At 55.8% G+C, this 21,419-nt stretch overlaps 2 protein-coding genes and 2 non-coding genes across 4 annotated transcripts; 2 read left to right on the top strand and 2 right to left on the bottom strand.

Annotated features, from left to right (window-relative positions):
* The first annotated feature begins 988 nt into the window (after positions 1–988).
* LOC146398104 (uncharacterized) lies at positions 989–9,345 on the top strand. Its single transcript, XM_084983154.1, has 4 exons — positions 989–1,007; positions 1,088–1,126; positions 6,799–8,001; positions 9,221–9,345. Exons 1-3 carry the CDS (start codon positions 989–991, stop codon positions 7,938–7,940), a joined length of 1,200 nt encoding a protein of 399 aa, XP_084839280.1. The 3' UTR covers positions 7,941–8,001; positions 9,221–9,345.
* Positions 6,797–6,987, bottom strand: LOC146398105 (U2 spliceosomal RNA). The gene has a single exon (XR_014822108.1). It is a non-coding gene; the product is annotated as a U2 spliceosomal RNA (small nuclear RNA).
* A 1,933-nt stretch (positions 9,346–11,278) lies between the features above and the next one.
* Positions 11,279–19,629, top strand: LOC146398102 (uncharacterized). Its single transcript, XM_084983153.1, has 4 exons — positions 11,279–11,297; positions 11,378–11,416; positions 17,084–18,286; positions 19,505–19,629. Exons 1-3 carry the CDS (start codon positions 11,279–11,281, stop codon positions 18,223–18,225), a joined length of 1,200 nt encoding a protein of 399 aa, XP_084839279.1. The 3' UTR covers positions 18,226–18,286; positions 19,505–19,629.
* Positions 17,082–17,272, bottom strand: LOC146398103 (U2 spliceosomal RNA). The gene has a single exon (XR_014822107.1). It is a non-coding gene; the product is annotated as a U2 spliceosomal RNA (small nuclear RNA).
* Positions 19,630–21,419: the final 1,790 nt, after the last annotated feature.

Below are 21,419 nucleotides of genomic sequence, written 5' to 3'. Positions count from 1 at the left end.
CCATCCCTGGACCTCTGTTCAGATCTGTGAGCGTCAGACCATCTTCTGCTCACTCCTTTGGTTTCCCTGAGAAGGCGGTGGCTACGGTCCAAACACCCAACCATCTGTCCATTTCTCGCCGACTCCCTCCTTGTCCTGCCTGGTGTTCTGGCCTCTTGGGCAGGTGTCTTCGTCCCCATCCTGGGCTGAGTGTGCCCTGAGGGCAGGAACAGCTGCTGGTCCACTCCTGCCCAGGAGTGTCACATCGGTTCCAGGTGATGCAGGATAAAACAAGGAAAGTAAGAGCAACCCAAACCCCAGAAGATGTACTCACCTTTCTAACATACAAAGAGCGCCTCAAAGTTATACTAAAAGGCTAACTATTCCATAGGGGGGAACGTGGGTGAAGACCAGGCACTGAATCATTTCCTAGTTCGTAGAGAAGAAAAAGTGGTTTTGGGATTTCCTCTTGTGGCTCGGCAGGGTGAGAACCCAGCTAGTCTCCATGAGGATGAGGGTTGGATCCCTGGCTTCACTCAGTGGGTTCAGGATCTGGCGTTGCCATGAGCCACTGTGTAGGCTGCAGAAGCAGCTGTGATCTGGCGTTGCTCTGGCGGCTACAGCTCCGATTTGATCCCTAGCCTAGGCACATCCACATGTGGCGTGGGGTGGGGGAGGGGGCTGGGGGAGGCATAAAAGTAAAAATAAAATAAAGTCAACTAAAATAAACTGAGTCAAACATAGACGGTCACTGGAGATCGGCCCTGCTGCGAAACTCCCTGGAGCCCGGCAGCTTGGATACCTGGGCAGCTGGCACCTTCCCTTCAGCTGGTGGGCCTGGTCTCCCCCAGGCCTCACCTCCCTGCCTCTCTCTAGTGTGATTTGTTCTCCCCCCTCGTGGCTCTCGCTTCCCAGCCATTACCACCCTCCTGGGGCTCCACTTGCTGTTTCGTTCTGGTCACCCCCAGTCCCCTCCTGCAGCCAAGGTCTCCCAAAGTGCCAGGCGCCTATGCAGGTGGAGGCTGGACGTCTGTCCCTGTGGGGGTCTGTCTCCTAAGACGCTGCACCATGGCTGCAACCCCCTCTTCATAACCTCCTCCACCTGCAGCCTACTCCCGCCTTAGCCTTGCCTGCATCCCCTCGGAAGGTGAGGGCCTTGAGATAGTTATGGGATGAAGAAGCAGGTGGTCTTAGGTGTGGGGAAAACTGAGGTAGGGAAAAGGCGAGGTAGCTGAGTTCCATGCTTCCTCATGGGATGTTCTGTTCAAAAATGGGGCTGTGGGAGTTCTCCCGTGGCCCAGCAGCTTGGGTATCCAGTGTTGTCACTGCAGTGACTCAGATTCGCTCCCTCACTGCAGTGACTCAGATTCGCTCCCTTGCCTGGGAAGTTCCGAATGTCAGACAGGTGTGGCCTCCCCCCAAAATGGAGCTGCTAAGCATGATCTGAGAGTGGAGTTTTCTTCTGTCTGATGTCTAAATGTTGTTCCTCAGGCACCTGCATAAACCCAGGTTTTGTTTGGTTGGTTGGTTGGTTGGTTGTTGGGTCTTTTTAGGGCTGAACCTGTGGCACATGGAAGTTCCCAGGCTAGGGGTGGAACTGGAGCCTCAGCTGCTGGCCAACACCACAGCCACAGCAACGCCAGAGCCTTAACCCACTGGGCGAGGCCCGGGATTGAACCCAAGTCCTCATGCAAACCGGTCGGGTTTGTTACTGCTGAGCCACGATGGGAACCTCACAGGCCCAGTGTTAGGGCTGGTGGTCCCAACCAGTCTTCGCCATCTTGACCTGGACAGCAGCCAACTCCAAGTTCCTGGAAAACAATTAAGCCTCTGTTATTAGAAGGGAGCCATAAGTCCGAGGGGTTATCTAGAGGGGTGGTTAAAGAGCCCCCAAATAATTAAGGCAAAGTTCCCTTGGGATGCCGCAGGTTAAATATGGCATTGTCACTGCTGTGGCTGGGGTCACAGCGGAGGCATGGGTCCCACTCCTGGCCTGAGAACTTGTATATCCTGGGGGCACCGCCAAAAGAAATGAGGGGGAGCTGGGTCAGTGAAGGCTGCTTACAAGCGGGGGTGGGGTGGGGCGTTACGCTCATCTAAATGTGAGCTCACCTCCACGCACACCAAAGGAACCAACAAACCTGAAAGAGTGCAGATTTTCCATTCCCACCTTCAAACTGTCAGAAAGGAAGCCTCCAGGAGGCCAAGCGACCTGCACACCTTGACACCCTCCCGGCTCCACGTTCCTTCAGGAATCAGGCGCCCACAGACACCTCCACCAGGGGGCAGCATCTCCTGCCCAGCCCTTGGCTGGGCCCTGGGACTTGGTTTTGTTTTGGATGCGCTGCCTCTGAACCCGCCTCTGGTAGGGGAAGAGGAGGCGCCTAAGGGTTCCTTCCACACGTTTTCTCTGGTCGCGCTCCTTCTAAGAAGTAGGTTGTGTCCCCCGCATTTCATTCTGGAGGAAACACAGCTAGGATTTGAAATCCGGGTCTTGGTGATTCCCAGGCTGAAGCTGCTCCCGGGCATCCACTTGCCCGGCCCATCCCCACTCCTGCAGGCGCCTCTCCTCCTTCATTTGTGCCCTCAGACAGGTGCTCGGTTAGGCTGCTGAGGAGACAAGGATGTCCTCGGCCGCTTGCCGGGTGCGTTCCATCCATCCTGTAGCCTCTCCTCCAAGAAATCCTTCCTCTCCAGTAAAGGCCTGAGCATTCAGTACTACCCAGACCTTGCCCAGAAGGGCAGGATTTTATAGGCATCCCTGGTGACCACCGAGGTCTCAAGGATCCTAGACCAGGAAACTTCCAGCTAAGGGTCGATGCTTGGTTCCCATAGTCAGGGAACCCCCTGAGTACATTTAACCATGCCATTGTGGAGTTCCCATTGTGGCTCAGTGGTAATGAACCCGACCAGTATCCCTGAGGATGCAGGCTCCATCCTTGGCCTCCCTCGGTGGGTTAAGGATTCGGCATTGCCATGAGCTGCGGCGTAGGACGCAGACGCGGCTCGGATCTGGCGTTGCTGTGGCTGTGGCCTAGGCCGGCAGCTGTAGCTCCCATTAGACCCCTAGCCTGGGAACTTCCACGTGCTGCAGGTGCAGCCCCCAAAAAGCAAAAGACATTAATTTTGAAAAAATCGTCCCATTGTGCAGTCATGAATCCTGCAAGCTTTCCTGACTGCCCACTGTGTGGCAGGCGTGGTGCTGGGCACTGCAGAGCTGTGGATGACAAGAGCCAGCTCCTGGGCTCGGCACTTCGTCTGCTGGGGAGATGGCTCTAAGGAAGAACAACCCCTCAGCAGCTAGAAGTTGACCCCGGCTGGGGCGTCTGCAGGAGGTGGCGTGCAGGTCCCAGCCAATCTGTCCTCTCTGGAATGAATGCTCTGGAGTGACTCCTTATCACTGAAAACCTTGGCTCTAAGGTCGCCAATTGGAGAGCGCTTCAAGAGCAATCCCCTACCCCCCAAGCCTGGACTCATCTAAAGTAGCTCCCTGCCCAGTTACTCTCCAGCCCATCTCCCTGTTTCATTTTCCTTGCTTGTACGGGTCGTGATCTGAAATTCTCTCTTTGCAGTCATTGTCTGTGTCCCCCATTGCCCAATATGATGTACACTCCGTGAGGGCAGGTCCCAGACTGGGGTGTGGAGGTGGAGACCGGAGTTCCCACTTACCTCTTCTTGGTCTTTTCTAGGGCCGCACCCGAGGCACAGGGAGGTTCCCAGGCTAGGGGTCTAATCAGAGCTGTGGCCGCTGGCCTACTCCACAGTCACAGCAACGCGGGACCTGAGCCCCGTCTTCAACCTACACCACGGCTCACGGCGACGCCGGATCCTTAACCCCCGGGGCAAGGCCAGGGATCGAACCCGCAACCTCACGGTTCCTCGTCGGATTCGTTAACCACTGAGCCACCGATGGGAACTCCCTGGAATTCCTACTTAGAAGAGACTGGATTGGGGTAGGTCCACGGCCTGAGGCTGTCCTGACAAACCGGGCCCCTTTCTTCACCCTCATCTTGCCCCATCTCCTTCCCACTTGTTCAATACCTTCCCTGGCAAACACAAAAGATGAATTGCCACTTCCATCCCCTTCATCAGATAGTCCAGTGACAGTCTCCCTCTTGGGTGAGGCCCAGAAGATCTTGGAGAAATGCTAAAGAAGTTTCAAAGATTGTGGAAGAAACAAAACAATGGGCGTGTTTTCAGCTCCCATTTGTTTGGTTTCATAGACAATGCAGCATTTGTTCAAAGCCCAGGTTAGTTAATTTCTAGCTGGGTGACCTGGGCCAGGGATCAGATCCAAGCCACAGCTGTGCCTTGTGCAGGAGCAGTTTCCACCTAGACGCCGCCGCACCTGCGGCGTCGCTGGATGCTTTAACACACCGTGCCAGGCTGGGGATTGAACCTGCGTCTCGGCCCTGCAGAGCCGCTGCTGATCCTGTTGCGCCACCGTGGGAACGCCTCAGTTTCTTCTTTTCGGGTAAACATACCTGGTTTGAGTTGTGTCAACTGCAAACAAAATAGAAGCAGCTCACCTAAATGTTGAGAGGTGTAGGTTATTCAGCAGAGGCAAGGGGTGGGGGAAATCAGTTTTTGCAACGAAAGACCTGGCAGTCCGAACATCAAAGGACTGCTGCTCCTAAAAGAAAACAAGGGGAGTTCCCACTGGGGCTCAGCCGTTAACGAAGCCGACTAGCATCCACGAGGTCACGGGTTTGATCCCTGGCCTCGCTCAGTGGGTTAAGGATCCAGCGTTGCCGAGAGCCGTGGTGTAGGTCACAGACGCGGCTCGGATCCGGAGTTGGCTGTGGCTGTGGCGCAGGGCCGGCGGCTACAGCTCCAACTGGATCCCTAGCCTGGGAACCTCCATATGCTGCAGGTGTGCCCCCCCCCAAAAAAAAAGACAAAAAAAAAAAAAAAAAGAAAGAAGGAAAATAGGGGATACAGCAGAAATTGGCACAACATTGTAAATCAAGTATAATTTTTAAAAAAAGGAAGGAAGAGAAAGAAAAAGAAGGAAGGAGGGAAGGAAAGAAAGGAAGACAGACAGACAGACAGAAAGAAAAACAAGGGAGTTCCTTGGTGGCTCAGCATATTAGGGACCCGGAATTGTCACTGCTGTGGTGAGGGATGGATCCCTGGCCCAGAAGCTTCCGTATGCCCTGGTCAAGGACCAAAAAGAAATAAAAACAAAAGAAAACCAGGTAAGCAATTCAGTGCTTCTATTTATGGGAAGATCTAGGAATCTAGGCTCGCTGAAATCATTCCTTTAATATGCACCTCAGATATCCGGGCCCCGAATCCTATTGTGCTCTGCTTTCATGTCGTTTTGTTGTTTTGCCTTTTTTTTTTTTTTTTTTTTGTCTTTTTGCTATTTCTTTGGGCCGCTCCCGCGGCATATGGAGGTTCCCGGGCTAGGGGTCCAATCAGAGCTGTAGCCGCCGGCCTACGCCAGAGCCACAGCAACGGGGGATCGGAGCCGCGTCTGCGACCTACACCACAGCTCACGGCAACGCCGGATCGTGAACCCACTGAGCAAGGGCAGGGACCGAACCCGCAACCTCATAGTTCCTAGTCGGATTCGTTAACCACTGTGCCACGACGGGAACTCCTGTTGTTTTGCTTTTTGTTTTTTGCCATGCTGGCAGCACGTGCAAGTACCCAGGCCAAGGAGGGAACCTGCACCAGATCCTTAGCCCACGGAGCCAGCGAACTCCTGGGGGTTTTTTGGTTTTAAACGATCCTGTGCTTTCTAATCTAGACGGGCCTCAGGGTGCACCCATGTAAACTGATGGTTTAATGGCTGTAACATCCTTTGTTGACTACTGCAATCATTTAGTTTCTCCTTTGTGGCAGGCCCAACTCAGACTTGATCTCTGAAACTTGCTTTCCGCCACAGTGTAAGGGAACAAATGCATATTCCTCAGCAAATCATCCCGCGGCTGCAAAGGTCTTGTCCAGTGGTTAAAACGCTGCTTTCCCGGTTGGGCAGGAGACACAGCCCAGTAATTAAAACCACCAGCCCCCCCCCCCCCGGGGGGGGGTTGGCGGGGAGGGGGAGGGAGTTCCGGTCGTGGTGCCGAGAACATGAATCCCACGAGGAACCAGAAGGTTGCAGGTTCTATCCCTGGCCTTGCGCAGTGGGTCAAGCATCCGGTGGTAAAGGCCGGCAGCTGTGGCTCCAAACCCAGCCCTAGTCTGGGAACCTCCACACTCCGCGAACGCGGCCCTGAAGAACAAAACAAAACACCCGCCCAAACAGCCACCAACTGCCGCGGAACCAACATAAACACACTGAAAGCACCTTAAACGAAGAAAGACTTGAGGCGTAAAGTAAAACTCAAAGCCGGAGTTCCCGTCGTGGCGCAGTGGTTAACGAATCGGTTGCGGGTTCAAGCCCTGGCCTTGCTCCGTGGGTTAAGGATCCGGCGTGGCGGTGCCGAGAACTGTGGTGGAGGTTGCAGACGTGGCTCGGATTCCGCGTTGCTGTGGCTCTGGCGTAGGCGGGCAGCTGCAGCCCCGGTTCGACCCCCAGCCCGGGAACCTCCACATGCCGCGGGAGCGGCCAAGCAAATGGCACCAAGACCCGAAGAAGAAAAAGAAAAAAAACAAAAAACAAAAAACAAACTCAAATCCACCTACAGCAGCCAGCTAGAGAACACGGCTATAAAACTCAGCCTCCAAACTTCCCACAGAAAAAAAGCTTCATAACAGAAAGACGACGTAATGGACAACATGATAGAATAAAACTTCCCTTCAAACGCTCTTCTAGCCGCCAAGGTGACGCCCCTTCTACTTTTCAAACCCTGTCGTGTTCCCCCGCAGGGGGTGCACCGTTCCCGGAAGTACTGCAATACCAGGTCGATGCGTGGAGCGGACGGAGCAAGCTCCTACTCCAACTCCCAGCTCCAAAAATCCATTTAATATATTGTCCTCGGATAGAGGACGTATCAGATATTAAACTGATAAGAACAGATACTACACTTGATCTTAGCCAAAAGGCCGAGAAGCGATGCCCGCCCCCACCCCCAGCGCCCGCACCGCCCGGCCCGCAGCCACACTCAACTCACGGTGACCCCCACCACCCCGCGCTCCCGCTCGCCCCTCCTTCGCCTCCCTCGCACCACTGCGGCGGGCGCTACGCCGGCCTCTCCCGCGGATGTTTTCCTCCCTACATCGTCAAAGACGACTCCTCCACCGCTCGCGGCCTCGCCGGCCTCGGGCTGGGGCGACCTTTGCCGTTTGCATGTCCCGCCCGGTCCCAACCGAGCAGGCGTGGCCAAGGCGGGCTCGCCGGGCCCTGGGGACCGCCTCCCGGCGCCCGGCACCCGGCGCGCAGGCCGGGCCGCAGAGGATGCCCTTCGTCTTTGGCACCCCAAGCCGACAGGAGAGACGCGGTGGGCGGCCGGAGGGGCCGGGGGAAGGAGCTGCTGGCGGAGATTTTCCTGAAGCCAAAGTGTGCCAATGGCCTCCGACTGCGGAGGGACGAGCTTCGTGCCGTCGTCGCAGAAGGGCCTGGTTCTGAGTCCCGGCCTTGGCAGGTCTGGAGCGATGCTTCCCGCGGCGCCGTCAGCTCCCAGCCAGGCGGCGGGCGTGCGGGTGGGGAGGGCCCGGCCGGGCCGACGCCAGGAGCCTCCCCAGCTCCAGCGCCTGCGTCTGCCGGCCGCCTCCACGGACCGGGCCGTCGGAGAGCGCCCTCTGCCCGAGACGTCGATCCCTACACCCCCTCCGCCCCCGGCCGCTTGTGGCCACAGCTCCTCGCCGCAGGCCTCGCGCTGGGCTCTTGCGCACCCCGCCCCGCGTCTGCCTGCCGCCCTCCTCCTTCGTGCTCCCTCCCAGCCGGTGCTTCTTTTCCAGTCCACCCTTCCCCACCCGCCGCCGAAACCGGAGGGGACCCTCCTCAGCCCTTGTCGCCCCGTCATCCCAGCGCTAGCCCGGGGGCCGGCCTGGAAGGGGGTGCACGGTAGACGCTCGTTGAGCGAGTGAAAGAGGCGCAGAACAGACGGAATCGGACGAGCCGTTAGGAGGGTACGGGCCGGTCCAGGGCTGAAGGGAGGGAAGAGGTGGCCAGGCGGCGGCAGGACACCCGAGAGGCGAGGGGACTGTCAGGGCCGCTCTGGGCGTCGAGGCCAGTCCGGGAGGATCAGCTCTGAGCTGCGGTGGGGGCTCACACCACAGCTGTGGCAACACCGGATCCACAGCACACTGTGCCGGGTGGGCTACTGAGCCTGCAAGCCGGTGCTCCTGAGACCCCACCCGTCCCCCCGGGCCTCCGTGGGAACTCTAGGTACCATTTGCTTTCTATGGCCACGCCGTCGTCGTCGGCACATGGAATTTCCTAGGCTAGGGGCCAAATCAGAGCTACGGCTGCCGGCCCTCGCCACAGCCACGGGGACGCTGAGCCACGTCTGTGACCTCCACCGCAGCTCACCGCAACGCCCGATCCCCGACCCCCTGAGCGAGGCCAGGCATTGCACCGGCATCCTGGTGGATACCAGTTGGATTGGTTTCTGCTGGACCCCAGCAATGGGAACTCTTAGGAGGGCCCTTTGAATACACTACCTCTTCGCTAGAGTCTAAGGTAGAGGGGGTGCCTCGTGGGCTTACTGGGCTTTTTGGTGCTCCCTGCAATGTGTGGGCCAAGGCAAGTGCCTCGCTCCCTTCCCTCCACTCTAATCCCCACTGCGTTATTATTAGCCCCGTTCTGCTCACCGGAGCTGTCACAGGCACAGGCCACCTGGAGCGCTGGGCATGTGGGAGCGCTGGGTCCTAATTGGGATGTGTTGTGAGGGTAGAGTACACGTGGGGTTTAAAAGACAGCCTTCAAGGAGTTCCCGCTGTGGCTCCAAGCGGTCAGGGCCTCTTGGGAGCGCTGGCACGCAGGTTCCCTCCTCAGGCTAAGGATCCCGTTGTTGCTGCTGCTGCTGTGGCTTCCATAGTGACTGTGATTGGGATCTGGGCCTCAGCCTGGGAACTTCATATGCGACGGGTCAACCAACCAAAAAAAAAAAAAAGAAAAAAAGAAAAAAGGACAAGAATTTAGTATCCAAAGCGGTAAAGTATCTCAGTAATTTGGACACTGATTACATAGATTCAAGCGATAGTTTAGATATACTGAGTTTAATAAAACATGAAACTTAATTTCACTTGTTTTCACTATTTTCTTATGTGGCTAGGAAGACTTAAAGTTACGTGTAAGTGGAGTTCCTGTGGCTCCGTGGAGTAAGGATCCTTTGCTGTGTTTCAGGCAGCGTGGTTTGGATCCCTGACTTGCACCGTGGGGTTCAAGTTCCAGTGTTACCACCGATTTGGCTGGGATTTGATTCCTTGCCCGGGAACCTCCACATGGCGTGGGTGAGGGGGAAAGGAAGAAGAAAGTACCCGCGTGCGTCACCTGTTTCTAGTGGAAAGCACTCTGCCAGACTGAAGTTCAGAGAGGCCAAGCAGCTTGCCTAGGATCATACAGCCAATGTGAAGCCAAGTCAGGGCTTGCATCCAAGCATCCAGCTAACCATGTGGGACCTCAGTCTTTTTAAACTGGGGTTGATTTTATTTTATTTTTTTTAATAGTTATAATGGGAGTTCTTGTTATGGCCAGCAATAGTGAACCTGACTAGTATCCACGAGGACTTGGGTTCCGTCCTTGGCCTGGCCCACTGGGTTGAGGATCCAGCGTTTCGGTGAGCTGTGGTTGTAGGTGGAAGATGCTGCTCAGATCCATGGTTGCTGTGGCTGTGGTGTAGGCTGGCAGCTATGGCTCTGAGTTGACCCCTGGCCTGGGAACCTCCCTATGCTGAGGGTGCCCTCCTAAAGTAAAAAATAAAATAAAATAGGGAGAATGACAATGCCTGTCTGATTAGGCTGCCTGTGAAGCTACACATGGAAGGGCAGGCGCATGGGGCTGTCTGAATAAGGGCCCTCTAGGGAAAGTCACTTCTTGTCTGTAAGAGAGAGAGAATTCCACTTCAGTGCTGTGCACTGTCTCCACTTACCCACCCTGAGCATTCCTGTTTCACATCCCGCTTTACCTATTTATGTTTCTGCCACCTGCTACGTTGCTATTGACACCCATGAGTGTCACGTGGCATGTGTATAGACATTGAGGTGGGCACACAGACACACAGATGTATAGCTGTCATCACAGATACACCGAAATTAGTGCTGGACTGCTCTTCCCCTCGATGGCAGGGGTTGTATTTGCTGCTGTCTCCTCCGCGCCTGTATTTGTTGACTGAATGGACAGAAGAGGGTGAACTGAGACAATATATCCTAGGCTCAGCCTGCTCCTGACCAGACTCTTCAGCCTCCCATCCCTGGACCTCTGTTCAGATCTGTGAGCGTCAGACCATCTTCTGCTCACTCCTTTGGTTTCCCTGAGAAGGCGGTGGCTACGGTCCAAACACCCAACCATCTGTCCATTTCTCGCCGACTCCCTCCTTGTCCTGCCTGGTGTTCTGGCCTCTTGGGCAGGTGTCTTCGTCCCCATCCTGGGCTGAGTGTGCCCTGAGGGCAGGATCAGCTGCTGGTCCACTCCTGCCCAGGTGTGTCACATCGGTTCCAGGTGATGCAGGATAAAACAAGGAAAGTAAGAGTACATATTTGCAACCCAAACCCCAGAAGATGTACTCACCTTTCTAACATACAAAGAGCGCCTCAAAGTTATACTAAAAGGCTAACTATTCCATAGGGGGGAACGTGGGTGAAGACCAGGCACTGAATCATTTCCTAGTTCGTAGAGAAGAAAAAGTGGTTTTGGGATTTCCTCTTGTGGCTCGGCAGGGTGAGAACCCAGCTAGTCTCCATGAGGATGAGGGTTGGATCCCTGGCTTCACTCAGTGGGTTCAGGATCTGGCGTTGCCATGAGCCACTGTGTAGGCTGCAGAAGCAGCTGTGATCTGGCGTTGCTCTGGCGGCTACAGCTCCGATTTGATCCCTAGCCTAGGCACATCCACATGTGGCGTGGGGTGGGGGAGGGGGCTGGGGGAGGCATAAAAGTAAAAATAAAATAAAGTCAACTAAAATAAACTGAGTCAAACATAGACGGTCACTGGAGATCGGCCCTGCTGCGAAACTCCCTGGAGCCCGGCAGCTTGGATACCTGGGCAGCTGGCACCTTCCCTTCAGCTGGTGGGCCTGGTCTCCCCCAGGCCTCACCTCCCTGCCTCTCTCTAGTGTGATTTGTTCTCCCCCCTCGTGGCTCTCGCTTCCCAGCCATTACCACCCTCCTGGGGCTCCACTTGCTGTTTCGTTCTGGTCACCCCCAGTCCCCTCCTGCAGCCAAGGTCTCCCAAAGTGCCAGGCGCCTATGCAGGTGGAGGCTGGACGTCTGTCCCTGTGGGGGTCTGTCTCCTAAGACGCTGCACCATGGCTGCAACCCCCTCTTCATAACCTCCTCCACCTGCAGCCTACTCCCGCCTTAGCCTTGCCTGCATCCCCCCGGAAGGTGAGGGCCTTGAGATAGTTATGGGATGAAGAAGCAGGTGGTCTTAGGTGTGGGGAAAACTGAGGTAGGGAAAAGGCGAGGTAGCTGAGTTCCATGCTTCCTCATGGGATGTTCTGTTCAAAAATGGGGCTGTGGGAGTTCTCCCGTGGCCCAGCAGCTTGGGTATCCAGTGTTGTCACTGCAGTGACTCAGATTCGCTCCCTCACTGCAGTGACTCAGATTCGATCCCTTGCCTGGGAAGTTCCGAATGTCAGACAGGTGTGGCCTCCCCCCAAAATGGAGCTGCTAAGCATGATCTGAGAGTGGAGTTTTCTTCTGTCTGATGTCTAAATGTTGTTCCTCAGGCACCTGCATAAACCCAGGTTTTGTTTGGTTGGTTGGTTGGTTGGTTGTTGGGTCTTTTTAGGGCTGAACCTGTGGCACATGGAAGTTCCCAGGCTAGGGGTGGAACTGGAGCCTCAGCTGCTGGCCAACACCACAGCCACAGCAACGCCAGAGCCTTAACCCACTGGGCGAGGCCCGGGATTGAACCCAAGTCCTCATGCAAACCGGTCGGGTTTGTTACTGCTGAGCCACGATGGGAACCTCACAGGCCCAGTGTTAGGGCTGGTGGTCCCAACCAGTCTTCGCCATCTTGACCTGGACAGCAGCCAACTCCAAGTTCCTGGAAAACAATTAAGCCTCTGTTAGTAGAAGGGAGCCATAAGTCCGAGGGGTTATCTAGAGGGGTGGTTAAAGAGCCCCCAAATAATTAAGGCAAAGTTCCCTTGGGATGCCGCAGGTTAAATATGGCATTGTCACTGCTGTGGCTGGGGTCACAGCGGAGGCATGGGTCCCACTCCTGGCCTGAGAACTTGTATATCCTGGGGGCACCGCCAAAAGAAATGAGGGGGAGCTGGGTCAGTGAAGGCTGCTTACCAGCGGGGGTGGGGTGGGGCGTTACGCTCATCTAAATGTGAGCTCACCTCCACGCACACCAAAGGAACCAACAAACCTGAAAGAGTGCAGATTTTCCATTCCCACCTTCAAACTGTCAGAAAGGAAGCCTCCAGGAGGCCAAGCGACCTGCACACCTTGACACCCTCCCGGCTCCACGTTCCTTCAGGAATCAGGCGCCCACAGACACCTCCACCAGGGGGCAGCATCTCCTGCCCAGCCCTTGGCTGGGCCCTGGGACTTGGTTTTGTTTTGGATGCGCTGCCTCTGAACCCGCCTCTGGTAGGGGAAGAGGAGGCGCCTAAGGGTTCCTTCCACACGTTTTCTCTGGTCGCGCTCCTTCTAAGAAGTAGGTTGTGTCTCCCGCATTTCATTCTGGGGGAAACACAGCTAGGATTTGAAATCCGGGTCTTGGTGATTCCCAGGCTGAAGCTGCTCCCGGGCAGCCACTTGCCCGGCCCATCCCCACTCCTGCAGGCGCCTCTCCTCCTTCATTTGTGCCCTCAGACAGGTGCTCGGTTAGGCTGCTGAGGAGACAAGGATGTCCTCGGCCGCTTGCCGGGTGCGTTCCATCCATCCTGTAGCCTCTCCTCCAAGAAATCCTTCCTCTCCAGTAAAGGCCTGAGCATTCAGTACTACCCAGACCTTGCCCAGAAGGGCAGGATTTTATAGGCATCCCTGGTGACCACCGAGGTCTCAAGGATCCTAGACCAGGAAACTTCCAGCTAAGGGTCGATGCTTGGTTCCCATAGTCAGGGAACCCCCTGAGTACATTTAACCATGCCATTGTGGAGTTCCCATTGTGGCTCAGTGGTAATGAACCCGACCAGTATCCCTGAGGATGCAGGCTCCATCCTTGGCCTCCCTCGGTGGGTTAAGGATTCGGCATTGCCATGAGCTGCGGCGTAGGACGCAGACGCGGCTCGGATCTGGCGTTGCTGTGGCTGTGGCAGAGGCCGGCAGCTGTAGCTCCCATTAGACCCCTAGCCTGGGAACTTCCACGTGCTGCAGGTGCAGCCCCCCAAAAGCAAAAGACATTAATTTTGAAAAAATCGTCCCATTGTGCAGTCATGAATCCTGCAAGCTTTCCTGACTGCCCACTGTGTGGCAGGCGTGGTGCTGGGCACTGCAGAGCTGTGGATGACAAGAGCCAGCTCCTGGGCTCGGCACTTCGTCTGCTGGGGAGATGGCTCTAAGGAAGAACAACCCCTCAGCAGCTAGAAGTTGACCCCGGCTGGGGCGTCTGCAGGAGGTGGCGTGCAGGTCCCAGCCAATCTGTCCTCTCTGGAATGAATGCTCTGGAGTGACTCCTTATCACTGAAAACCTTGGCTCTAAGGTCGCCAATTGGAGAGCGCTTCAAGAGCAATCCCCTACCCCCCAAGCCTGGACTCATCTAAAGTAGCTCCCTGCCCAGTTACTCTCCAGCCCATCTCCCTGTTTCATTTTCCTTGCTTGTACGGGTCGTGATCTGAAATTCTCTCTCTGCAGTCATTGTCTGTGTCCCCCATTGCCCAATATGATGTACACTCCGTGAGGGCAGGTCCCAGACTGGGGTGTGGAGGTGGAGACCGGAGTTCCCACTTACCTCTTCTTGGTCTTTTCTAGGGCCGCACCCGAGGCACAGGGAGGTTCCCAGGCTAGGGGTCTAATCAGAGCTGTGGCCGCTGGCCTACTCCACAGTCACAGCAACGCGGGACCTGAGCCCCGTCTTCAACCTACACCACGGCTCACGGCGACGCCGGATCCTTAACCCCCGGGGCAAGGCCAGGGATCGAACCCGCAACCTCACGGTTCCTCGTCGGATTCGTTAACCACTGAGCCACCGATGGGAACTCCCTGGAATTCCTACTTAGAAGAGACTGGATTGGGGTAGGTCCACGGCCTGAGGCTGTCCTGACAAACCGGGCCCCTTTCTTCACCCTCATCTTGCCCCATCTCCTTCCCACTTGTTCAATACCTTCCCTGGCAAACACAAAAGATGAATTGCCACTTCCATCCCCTTCATCAGATAGTCCAGTGACAGTCTCCCTCTTGGGTGAGGCCCAGAAGATCTTGGAGAAATGCTAAAGAAGTTTCAAAGATTGTGGAAGAAACAAAACAATGGGCGTGTTTTCAGCTCCCATTTGTTTGGTTTCATAGACAATGCAGCATTTGTTCAAAGCCCAGGTTAGTTAATTTCTAGCTGGGTGACCTGGGCCAGGGATCAGATCCAAGCCACAGCTGTGCCTTGTGCAGGAGCAGTTTCCACCTAGACGCCACCGCACCTGCGGCGTCGCTGGATGCTTTAACACACCGTGCCAGGCTGGGGATTGAACCTGCGTCTCGGCCCTGCAGAGCCGCTGCTGATCCTGTTGCGCCACCGTGGGAACGCCTCAGTTTCTTCTTTTCGGGTAAACATACCTGGTTTGAGTTGTGTCAACTGCAAACAAAATAGAAGCAGCTCACCTAAATGTTGAGAGGTGTAGGTTATTCAGCAGAGGCAAGGGGTGGGGGAAATCAGTTTTTGCAACGAAAGACCTGGCAGTCCGAACATCAAAGGACTGCTGCTCCTAAAAGAAAACAAGGGGAGTTCCCACTGGGGCTCAGCCGTTAACGAAGCCGACTAGCATCCACGAGGTCACGGGTTTGATCCCTGGCCTCGCTCAGTGGGTTAAGGATCCAGCGTTGCCGAGAGCCGTGGTGTAGGTCACAGACGCGGCTCGGATCCGGAGTTGGCTGTGGCTGTGGCGCAGGGCCGGCGGCTACAGCTCCAACTGGATCCCTAGCCTGGGAACCTCCATATGCTGCAGGTGTGCCCCCCCCCCAAAAAAAAAGACAAAAAAAAAAAAAAAAGAAAGAAGGAAAATAGGGGATACAGCAGAAATTGGCACAACATTGTAAATCAAGTATAATTTTTAAAAAAAGGAAGGAAGAGAAAGAAAAAGAAGGAAGGAGGGAAGGAAAGAAAGGAAGACAGACAGACAGACAGAAAGAAAAACAAGGGAGTTCCTTGGTGGCTCAGCATATTAGGGACCCGGAATTGTCACTGCTGTGGTGAGGGATGGATCCCTGGCCCAGAAGCTTCCGTATGCCCTGGTCAAGGACCAAAAAGAAATAAAAACAAAAGAAAACCAGGTAAGCAATTCAGTGCTTCTATTTATGGGAAGATCTAGGAATCTAGGCTCGCTGAAATCATTCCTTTAATATGCACCTCAGATATCCGGGCCCCGAATCCTATTGTGCTCTGCTTTCATGTTGTTTTGTTGTTTTGCTTTTTTTTTTTTTTTTGTCTTTTTGCTATTTCTTTGGGCCGCTCCCGCGGCATATGGAGGTTCCCGGGCTAGGGGTCCAATCAGAGCTGTAGCCGCCGGCCTACGCCAGAGCCACAGCAACGGGGGATCGGAGCCGCGTCTGCGACCTACACCACAGCTCACGGCAACGCCGGATCGTGAACCCACTGAGCAAGGGCAGGGACCGAACCCGCAACCTCATAGTTCCTAGTCGGATTCGTTAACCACTGTGCCACGACGGGAACTCCTGTTGTTTTGCTTTTTGTTTTTTGCCATGCTGGCAGCACGTGCAAGTACCCAGGCCAAGGAGGGAACCTGCACCAGATCCTTAGCCCACGGAGCCAGCGAACTCCTGGGGGTTTTTTGGTTTTAAACGATCCTGTGCTTTCTAATCTAGACGGGCCTCAGGGTGCACCCATGTAAACTGATGGTTTAATGGCTGTAACATCCTTTGTTGACTACTGCAATCATTTAGTTTCTCCTTTGTGGCAGGCCCAACTCAGACTTGATCTCTGAAACTTGCTTTCCGCCACAGTGTAAGGGAACAAATGCATATTCCTCAGCAAATCATCCCGCGGCTGCAAAGGTCTTGTCCAGTGGTTAAAACGCTGCTTTCCCGGTTGGGCAGGAGACACAGCCCAGTAATTAAAACCACCAGGCCCCCCCCCCCCGGGGGGGGGTTGGCGGGGAGGGGGAGGGAGTTCCGGTCGTGGTGCCGAGAACATGAATCCCACGAGGAACCAGAAGGTTGCAGGTTCTATCCCTGGCCTTGCGCAGTGGGTCAAGCATCCGGTGGTAAAGGCCGGCAGCTGTGGCTCCAAACCCAGCCCTAGTCTGGGAACCTCCACACTCCGCGAACGCGGCCCTGAAGAACAAAACAAAACACCCGCCCAAACAGCCACCAACTGCCGCGGAACCAACATAAACACACTGAAAGCACCTTAAACGAAGAAAGACTTGAGGCGTAAAGTAAAACTCAAAGCCGGAGTTCCCGTCGTGGCGCAGTGGTTAACGAATCGGTTGCGGGTTCAAGCCCTGGCCTTGCTCCGTGGGTTAAGGATCCGGCGTGGCGGTGCCGAGAACTGTGGTGGAGGTTGCAGACGTGGCTCGGATTCCGCGTTGCTGTGGCTCTGGCGTAGGCGGGCAGCTGCAGCCCCGGTTCGACCCCCAGCCCGGGAACCTCCACATGCCGCGGGAGCGGCCAAGCAAATGGCACCAAGACCCGAAGAAGAAAAAGAAAAAAAACAAAAAACAAAAAACAAACTCAAATCCACCTACAGCAGCCAGCTAGAGAACACGGCTATAAAACTCAGCCTCCAAACTTCCCACAGAAAAAAAGCTTCATAACAGAAAGACGACGTAATGGACAACATGATAGAATAAAACTTCCCTTCAAACGCTCTTCTAGCCGCCAAGGTGACGCCCCTTCTACTTTTCAAACCCTGTCGTGTTCCCCCGCAGGGGGTGCACCGTTCCCGGAAGTACTGCAATACCAGGTCGATGCGTGGAGCGGACGGAGCAAGCTCCTACTCCAACTCCCAGCTCCAAAAATCCATTTAATATATTGTCCTCGGATAGAGGACGTATCAGATATTAAACTGATAAGAACAGATACTACACTTGATCTTAGCCAAAAGGCCGAGAAGCGATGCCCGCCCCCACCCCCAGCGCCCGCACCGCCCGGCCCGCAGCCACACTCAACTCACGGTGACCCCCACCACCCCGCGCTCCCGCTCGCCCCTCCTTCGCCTCCCTCGCACCACTGCGGCGGGCGCTACGCCGGCCTCTCCCGCGGATGTTTTCCTCCCTACATCGTCAAAGACGACTCCTCCACCGCTCGCGGCCTCGCCGGCCTCGGGCTGGGGCGACCTTTGCCGTTTGCATGTCCCGCCCGGTCCCAACCGAGCAGGCGTGGCCAAGGCGGGCTCGCCGGGCCCTGGGGACCGCCTCCCGGCGCCCGGCACCCGGCGCGCAGGCCGGGCCGCAGAGGATGCCCTTCGTCTTTGGCACCCCAAGCCGACAGGAGAGACGCGGTGGGCGGCCGGAGGGGCCGGGGGAAGGAGCTGCTGGCGGAGATTTTCCTGAAGCCAAAGTGTGCCAATGGCCTCCGACTGCGGAGGGACGAGCTTCGTGCCGTCGTCGCAGAAGGGCCTGGTTCTGAGTCCCGGCCTTGGCAGGTCTGGAGCGATGCTTCCCGCGGCGCCGTCAGCTCCCAGCCAGGCGGCGGGCGTGCGGGTGGGGAGGGCCCGGCCGGGCCGACGCCAGGAGCCTCCCCAGCTCCAGCGCCTGCGTCTGCCGGCCGCCTCCACGGACCGGGCCGTCGGAGAGCGCCCTCTGCCCGAGACGTCGATCCCTACACCCCCTCCGCCCCCGGCCGCTTGTGGCCACAGCTCCTCGCCGCAGGCCTCGCGCTGGGCTCTTGCGCACCCCGCCCCGCGTCTGCCTGCCGCCCTCCTCCTTCGTGCTCCCTCCCAGCCGGTGCTTCTTTTCCAGTCCACCCTTCCCCACCCGCCGCCGAAACCGGAGGGGACCCTCCTCAGCCCTTGTCGCCCCGTCATCCCAGCGCTAGCCCGGGGGCCGGCCTGGAAGGGGGTGCACGGTAGACGCTCGTTGAGCGAGTGAAAGAGGCGCAGAACAGACGGAATCGGACGAGCCGTTAGGAGGGTACGGGCCGGTCCAGGGCTGAAGGGAGGGAAGAGGTGGCCAGGCGGCGGCAGGACACCCGAGAGGCGAGGGGACTGTCAGGGCCGCTCTGGGCGTCGAGGCCAGTCCGGGAGGATCAGCTCTGAGCTGCGGTGGGGGCTCACACCACAGCTGTGGCAACACCGGATCCACAGCACACTGTGCCGGGTGGGCTACTGAGCCTGCAAGCCGGTGCTCCTGAGACCCCACCCGTCCCCCCGGGCCTCCGTGGGAACTCTAGGTACCATTTGCTTTCTATGGCCACGCCGTCGTCGTCGGCACATGGAATTTCCTAGGCTAGGGGCCAAATCAGAGCTACGGCTGCCGGCCCTCGCCACAGCCACGGGGACGCTGAGCCACGTCTGTGACCTCCACCGCAGCTCACCGCAACGCCCGATCCCCGACCCCCTGAGCGAGGCCAGGCATTGCACCGGCATCCTGGTGGATACCAGTTGGATTGGTTTCTGCTGGACCCCAGCAATGGGAACTCTTAGGAGGGCCCTTTGAATACACTACCTCTTCGCTAGAGTCTAAGGTAGAGGGGGTGCCTCGTGGGCTTACTGGGCTTTTTGGTGCTCCCTGCAATGTGTGGGCCAAGGCAAGTGCCTCGCTCCCTTCCCTCCACTCTAATCCCCACTGCGTTATTATTAGCCCCGTTCTGCTCACCGGAGCTGTCACAGGCACAGGCCACCTGGAGCGCTGGGCATGTGGGAGCGCTGGGTCCTAATTGGGATGTGTTGTGAGGGTAGAGTACACGTGGGGTTTAAAAGACAGCCTTCAAGGAGTTCCCGCTGTGGCTCCAAGCGGTCAGGGCCTCTTGGGAGCGCTGGCACGCAGGTTCCCTCCTCAGGCTAAGGATCCCGTTGTTGCTGCTGCTGCTGTGGCTTCCATAGTGACTGTGATTGGGATCTGGGCCTCAGCCTGGGAACTTCATATGCGACGGGTCAACCAACCAAAAAAAAAAAAAGAAAAAAAGAAAAAAGGACAAGAATTTAGTATCCAAAGCGGTAAAGTATCTCAGTAATTTGGACACTGATTACATAGATTCAAGCGATAGTTTAGATATACTGAGTTTAATAAAACATGAAACTTAATTTCACTTGTTTTCACTATTTTCTTATGTGGCTAGGAAGACTTAAAGTTACGTGTAAGTGGAGTTCCTGTGGCTCCGTGGAGTAAGGATCCTTTGCTGTGTTTCAGGCAGCGTGGTTTGGATCCCTGACTTGCACCGTGGGGTTCAAGTTCCAGTGTTACCACCGATTTGGCTGGGATTTGATTCCTTGCCCGGGAACCTCCACATGGCGTGGGTGAGGGGGAAAGGAAGAAGAAAGTACCCGCGTGCGTCACCTGTTTCTAGTGGAAAGCACTCTGCCAGACTGAAGTTCAGAGAGGCCAAGCAGCTTGCCTAGGATCATACAGCCAATGTGAAGCCAAGTCAGGGCTTGCATCCAAGCATCCAGCTAACCATGTGGGACCTCAGTCTTTTTAAACTGGGGTTGATTTTATTTTATTTTTTTTAATAGTTATAATGGGAGTTCTTGTTATGGCCAGCAATAGTGAACCTGACTAGTATCCACGAGGACTTGGGTTCCGTCCTTGGCCTGGCCCACTGGGTTGAGGATCCAGCGTTTCGGTGAGCTGTGGTTGTAGGTGGAAGATGCTGCTCAGATCCATGGTTGCTGTGGCTGTGGTGTAGGCTGGCAGCTATGGCTCTGAGTTGACCCCTGGCCTGGGAACCTCCCTATGCTGAGGGTGCCCTCCTAAAGTAAAAAATAAAATAAAATAGGGAGAATGACAATGCCTGTCTGATTAGGCTGCCTGTGAAGCTACACATGGAAGGGCAGGCGCATGGGGCTGTCTGAATAAGGGCCCTCTAGGGAAAGTCACTTCTTGTCTGTAAGAGAGAGAGAATTCCACTTCAGTGCTGTGCACTGTCTCCACTTACCCACCCTGAGCATTCCTGTTTCACATCCCGCTTTACCTATTTATGTTTCTGCCACCTGCTACGTTGCTATTGACACCCATGAGTGTCACGTGGCATGTGTATAGACATTGAGGTGGGCACACAGACACACAGATGTATAGCTGTCATCACAGATACACCGAAATTAGTGCTGGACTGCTCTTCCCCTCGATGGCAGGGGTTGTATTTGCTGCTGTCTCCTCCGCGCCTGTATTTGTTGACTGAATGGACAGAAGAGGGTGAACTGAGACAATATATCCTAGGCTCAGCCTGCTCCTGACCAGACTCTTCAGCCTCCCATCCCTGGACCTCTGTTCAGATCTGTGAGCGTCAGACCATCTTCTGCTCACTCCTTTGGTTTCCCTGAGAAGGCGGTGGCTACGGTCCAAACACCCAACCATCTGTCCATTTCTCGCCGACTCCCTCCTTGTCCTGCCTGGTGTTCTGGCCTCTTGGGCAGGTGTCTTCGTCCCCATCCTGGGCTGAGTGTGCCCTGAGGGCAGGATCAGCTGCTGGTCCACTCCTGCCCAGGTGTGTCACATCGGTTCCAGGTGATGCAGGATAAAACAAGGAAAGTAAGAGTACATATTTGCAACCCAAACCCCAGAAGATGTACTCACCTTTCTAACATACAAAGAGCGCCTCAAAGTTATACTAAAAGGCTAACTATTCCATAGGGGGGAACGTGGGTGAAGACCAGGCACTGAATCATTTCCTAGTTCGTAGAGAAGAAAAAGTGGTTTTGGGATTTCCTCTTGTGGCTCGGCAGGGTGAGAACCCAGCTAGTCTCCATGAGGATGAGGGTTGGATCCCTGGCTTCACTCAGTGGGTTCAGGATCTGGCGTTGCCATGAGCCACTGTGTAGGCTGCAGAAGCAGCTGTGATCTGGCGTTGCTCTGGCGGCTACAGCTCCGATTTGATCCCTAGCCTAGGCACATCCACATGTGGCGTGGGGTGGGGGAGGGGGCTGGGGGAGGCATAAAAGTAAAAATAAAATAAAGTCAACTAAAATAAACTGAGTCAAACATAGACGGTCACTGGAGATCGGCCCTGCTGCGAAACTCCCTGGAGCCCGGCAGCTTGGATACCTGGGCAGCTGGCACCTTCCCTTCAGCTGGTGGGCCTGGTCTCCCCCAGGCCTCACCTCCCTGC

The sequence above is a fragment of the Sus scrofa genome, chromosome 12 (genome assembly GCF_054392235.1).
Source record: "Sus scrofa isolate SSC_HxYL_T2T_F1_AM1 chromosome 12, Sscrofa_HxYL_maternal_Yorkshire_Landrace_v2.0, whole genome shotgun sequence".
NCBI classification, from domain to species: domain Eukaryota; kingdom Metazoa; phylum Chordata; class Mammalia; order Artiodactyla; family Suidae; genus Sus; species Sus scrofa.
Note: the sequence above shows the minus strand (reverse complement) of the source record. Positions and strands in the feature narration are given on the sequence as shown.

What these genes read in the sequence shown, in the direction of transcription:
- LOC146398104 (XM_084983154.1), top strand. An exon ending in TGCCTGCATCCCCTCGGAAG is followed by an intron (nt 1,127 to 6,798) that starts GTGAGGGCCTTG and finishes GTTCCCCCGCAG; the next exon opens with GGGGTGCACCGTTCCCGGAA.
- LOC146398102 (XM_084983153.1), top strand. An exon ending in TGCCTGCATCCCCCCGGAAG is followed by an intron (nt 11,417 to 17,083) that starts GTGAGGGCCTTG and finishes GTTCCCCCGCAG; the next exon opens with GGGGTGCACCGTTCCCGGAA.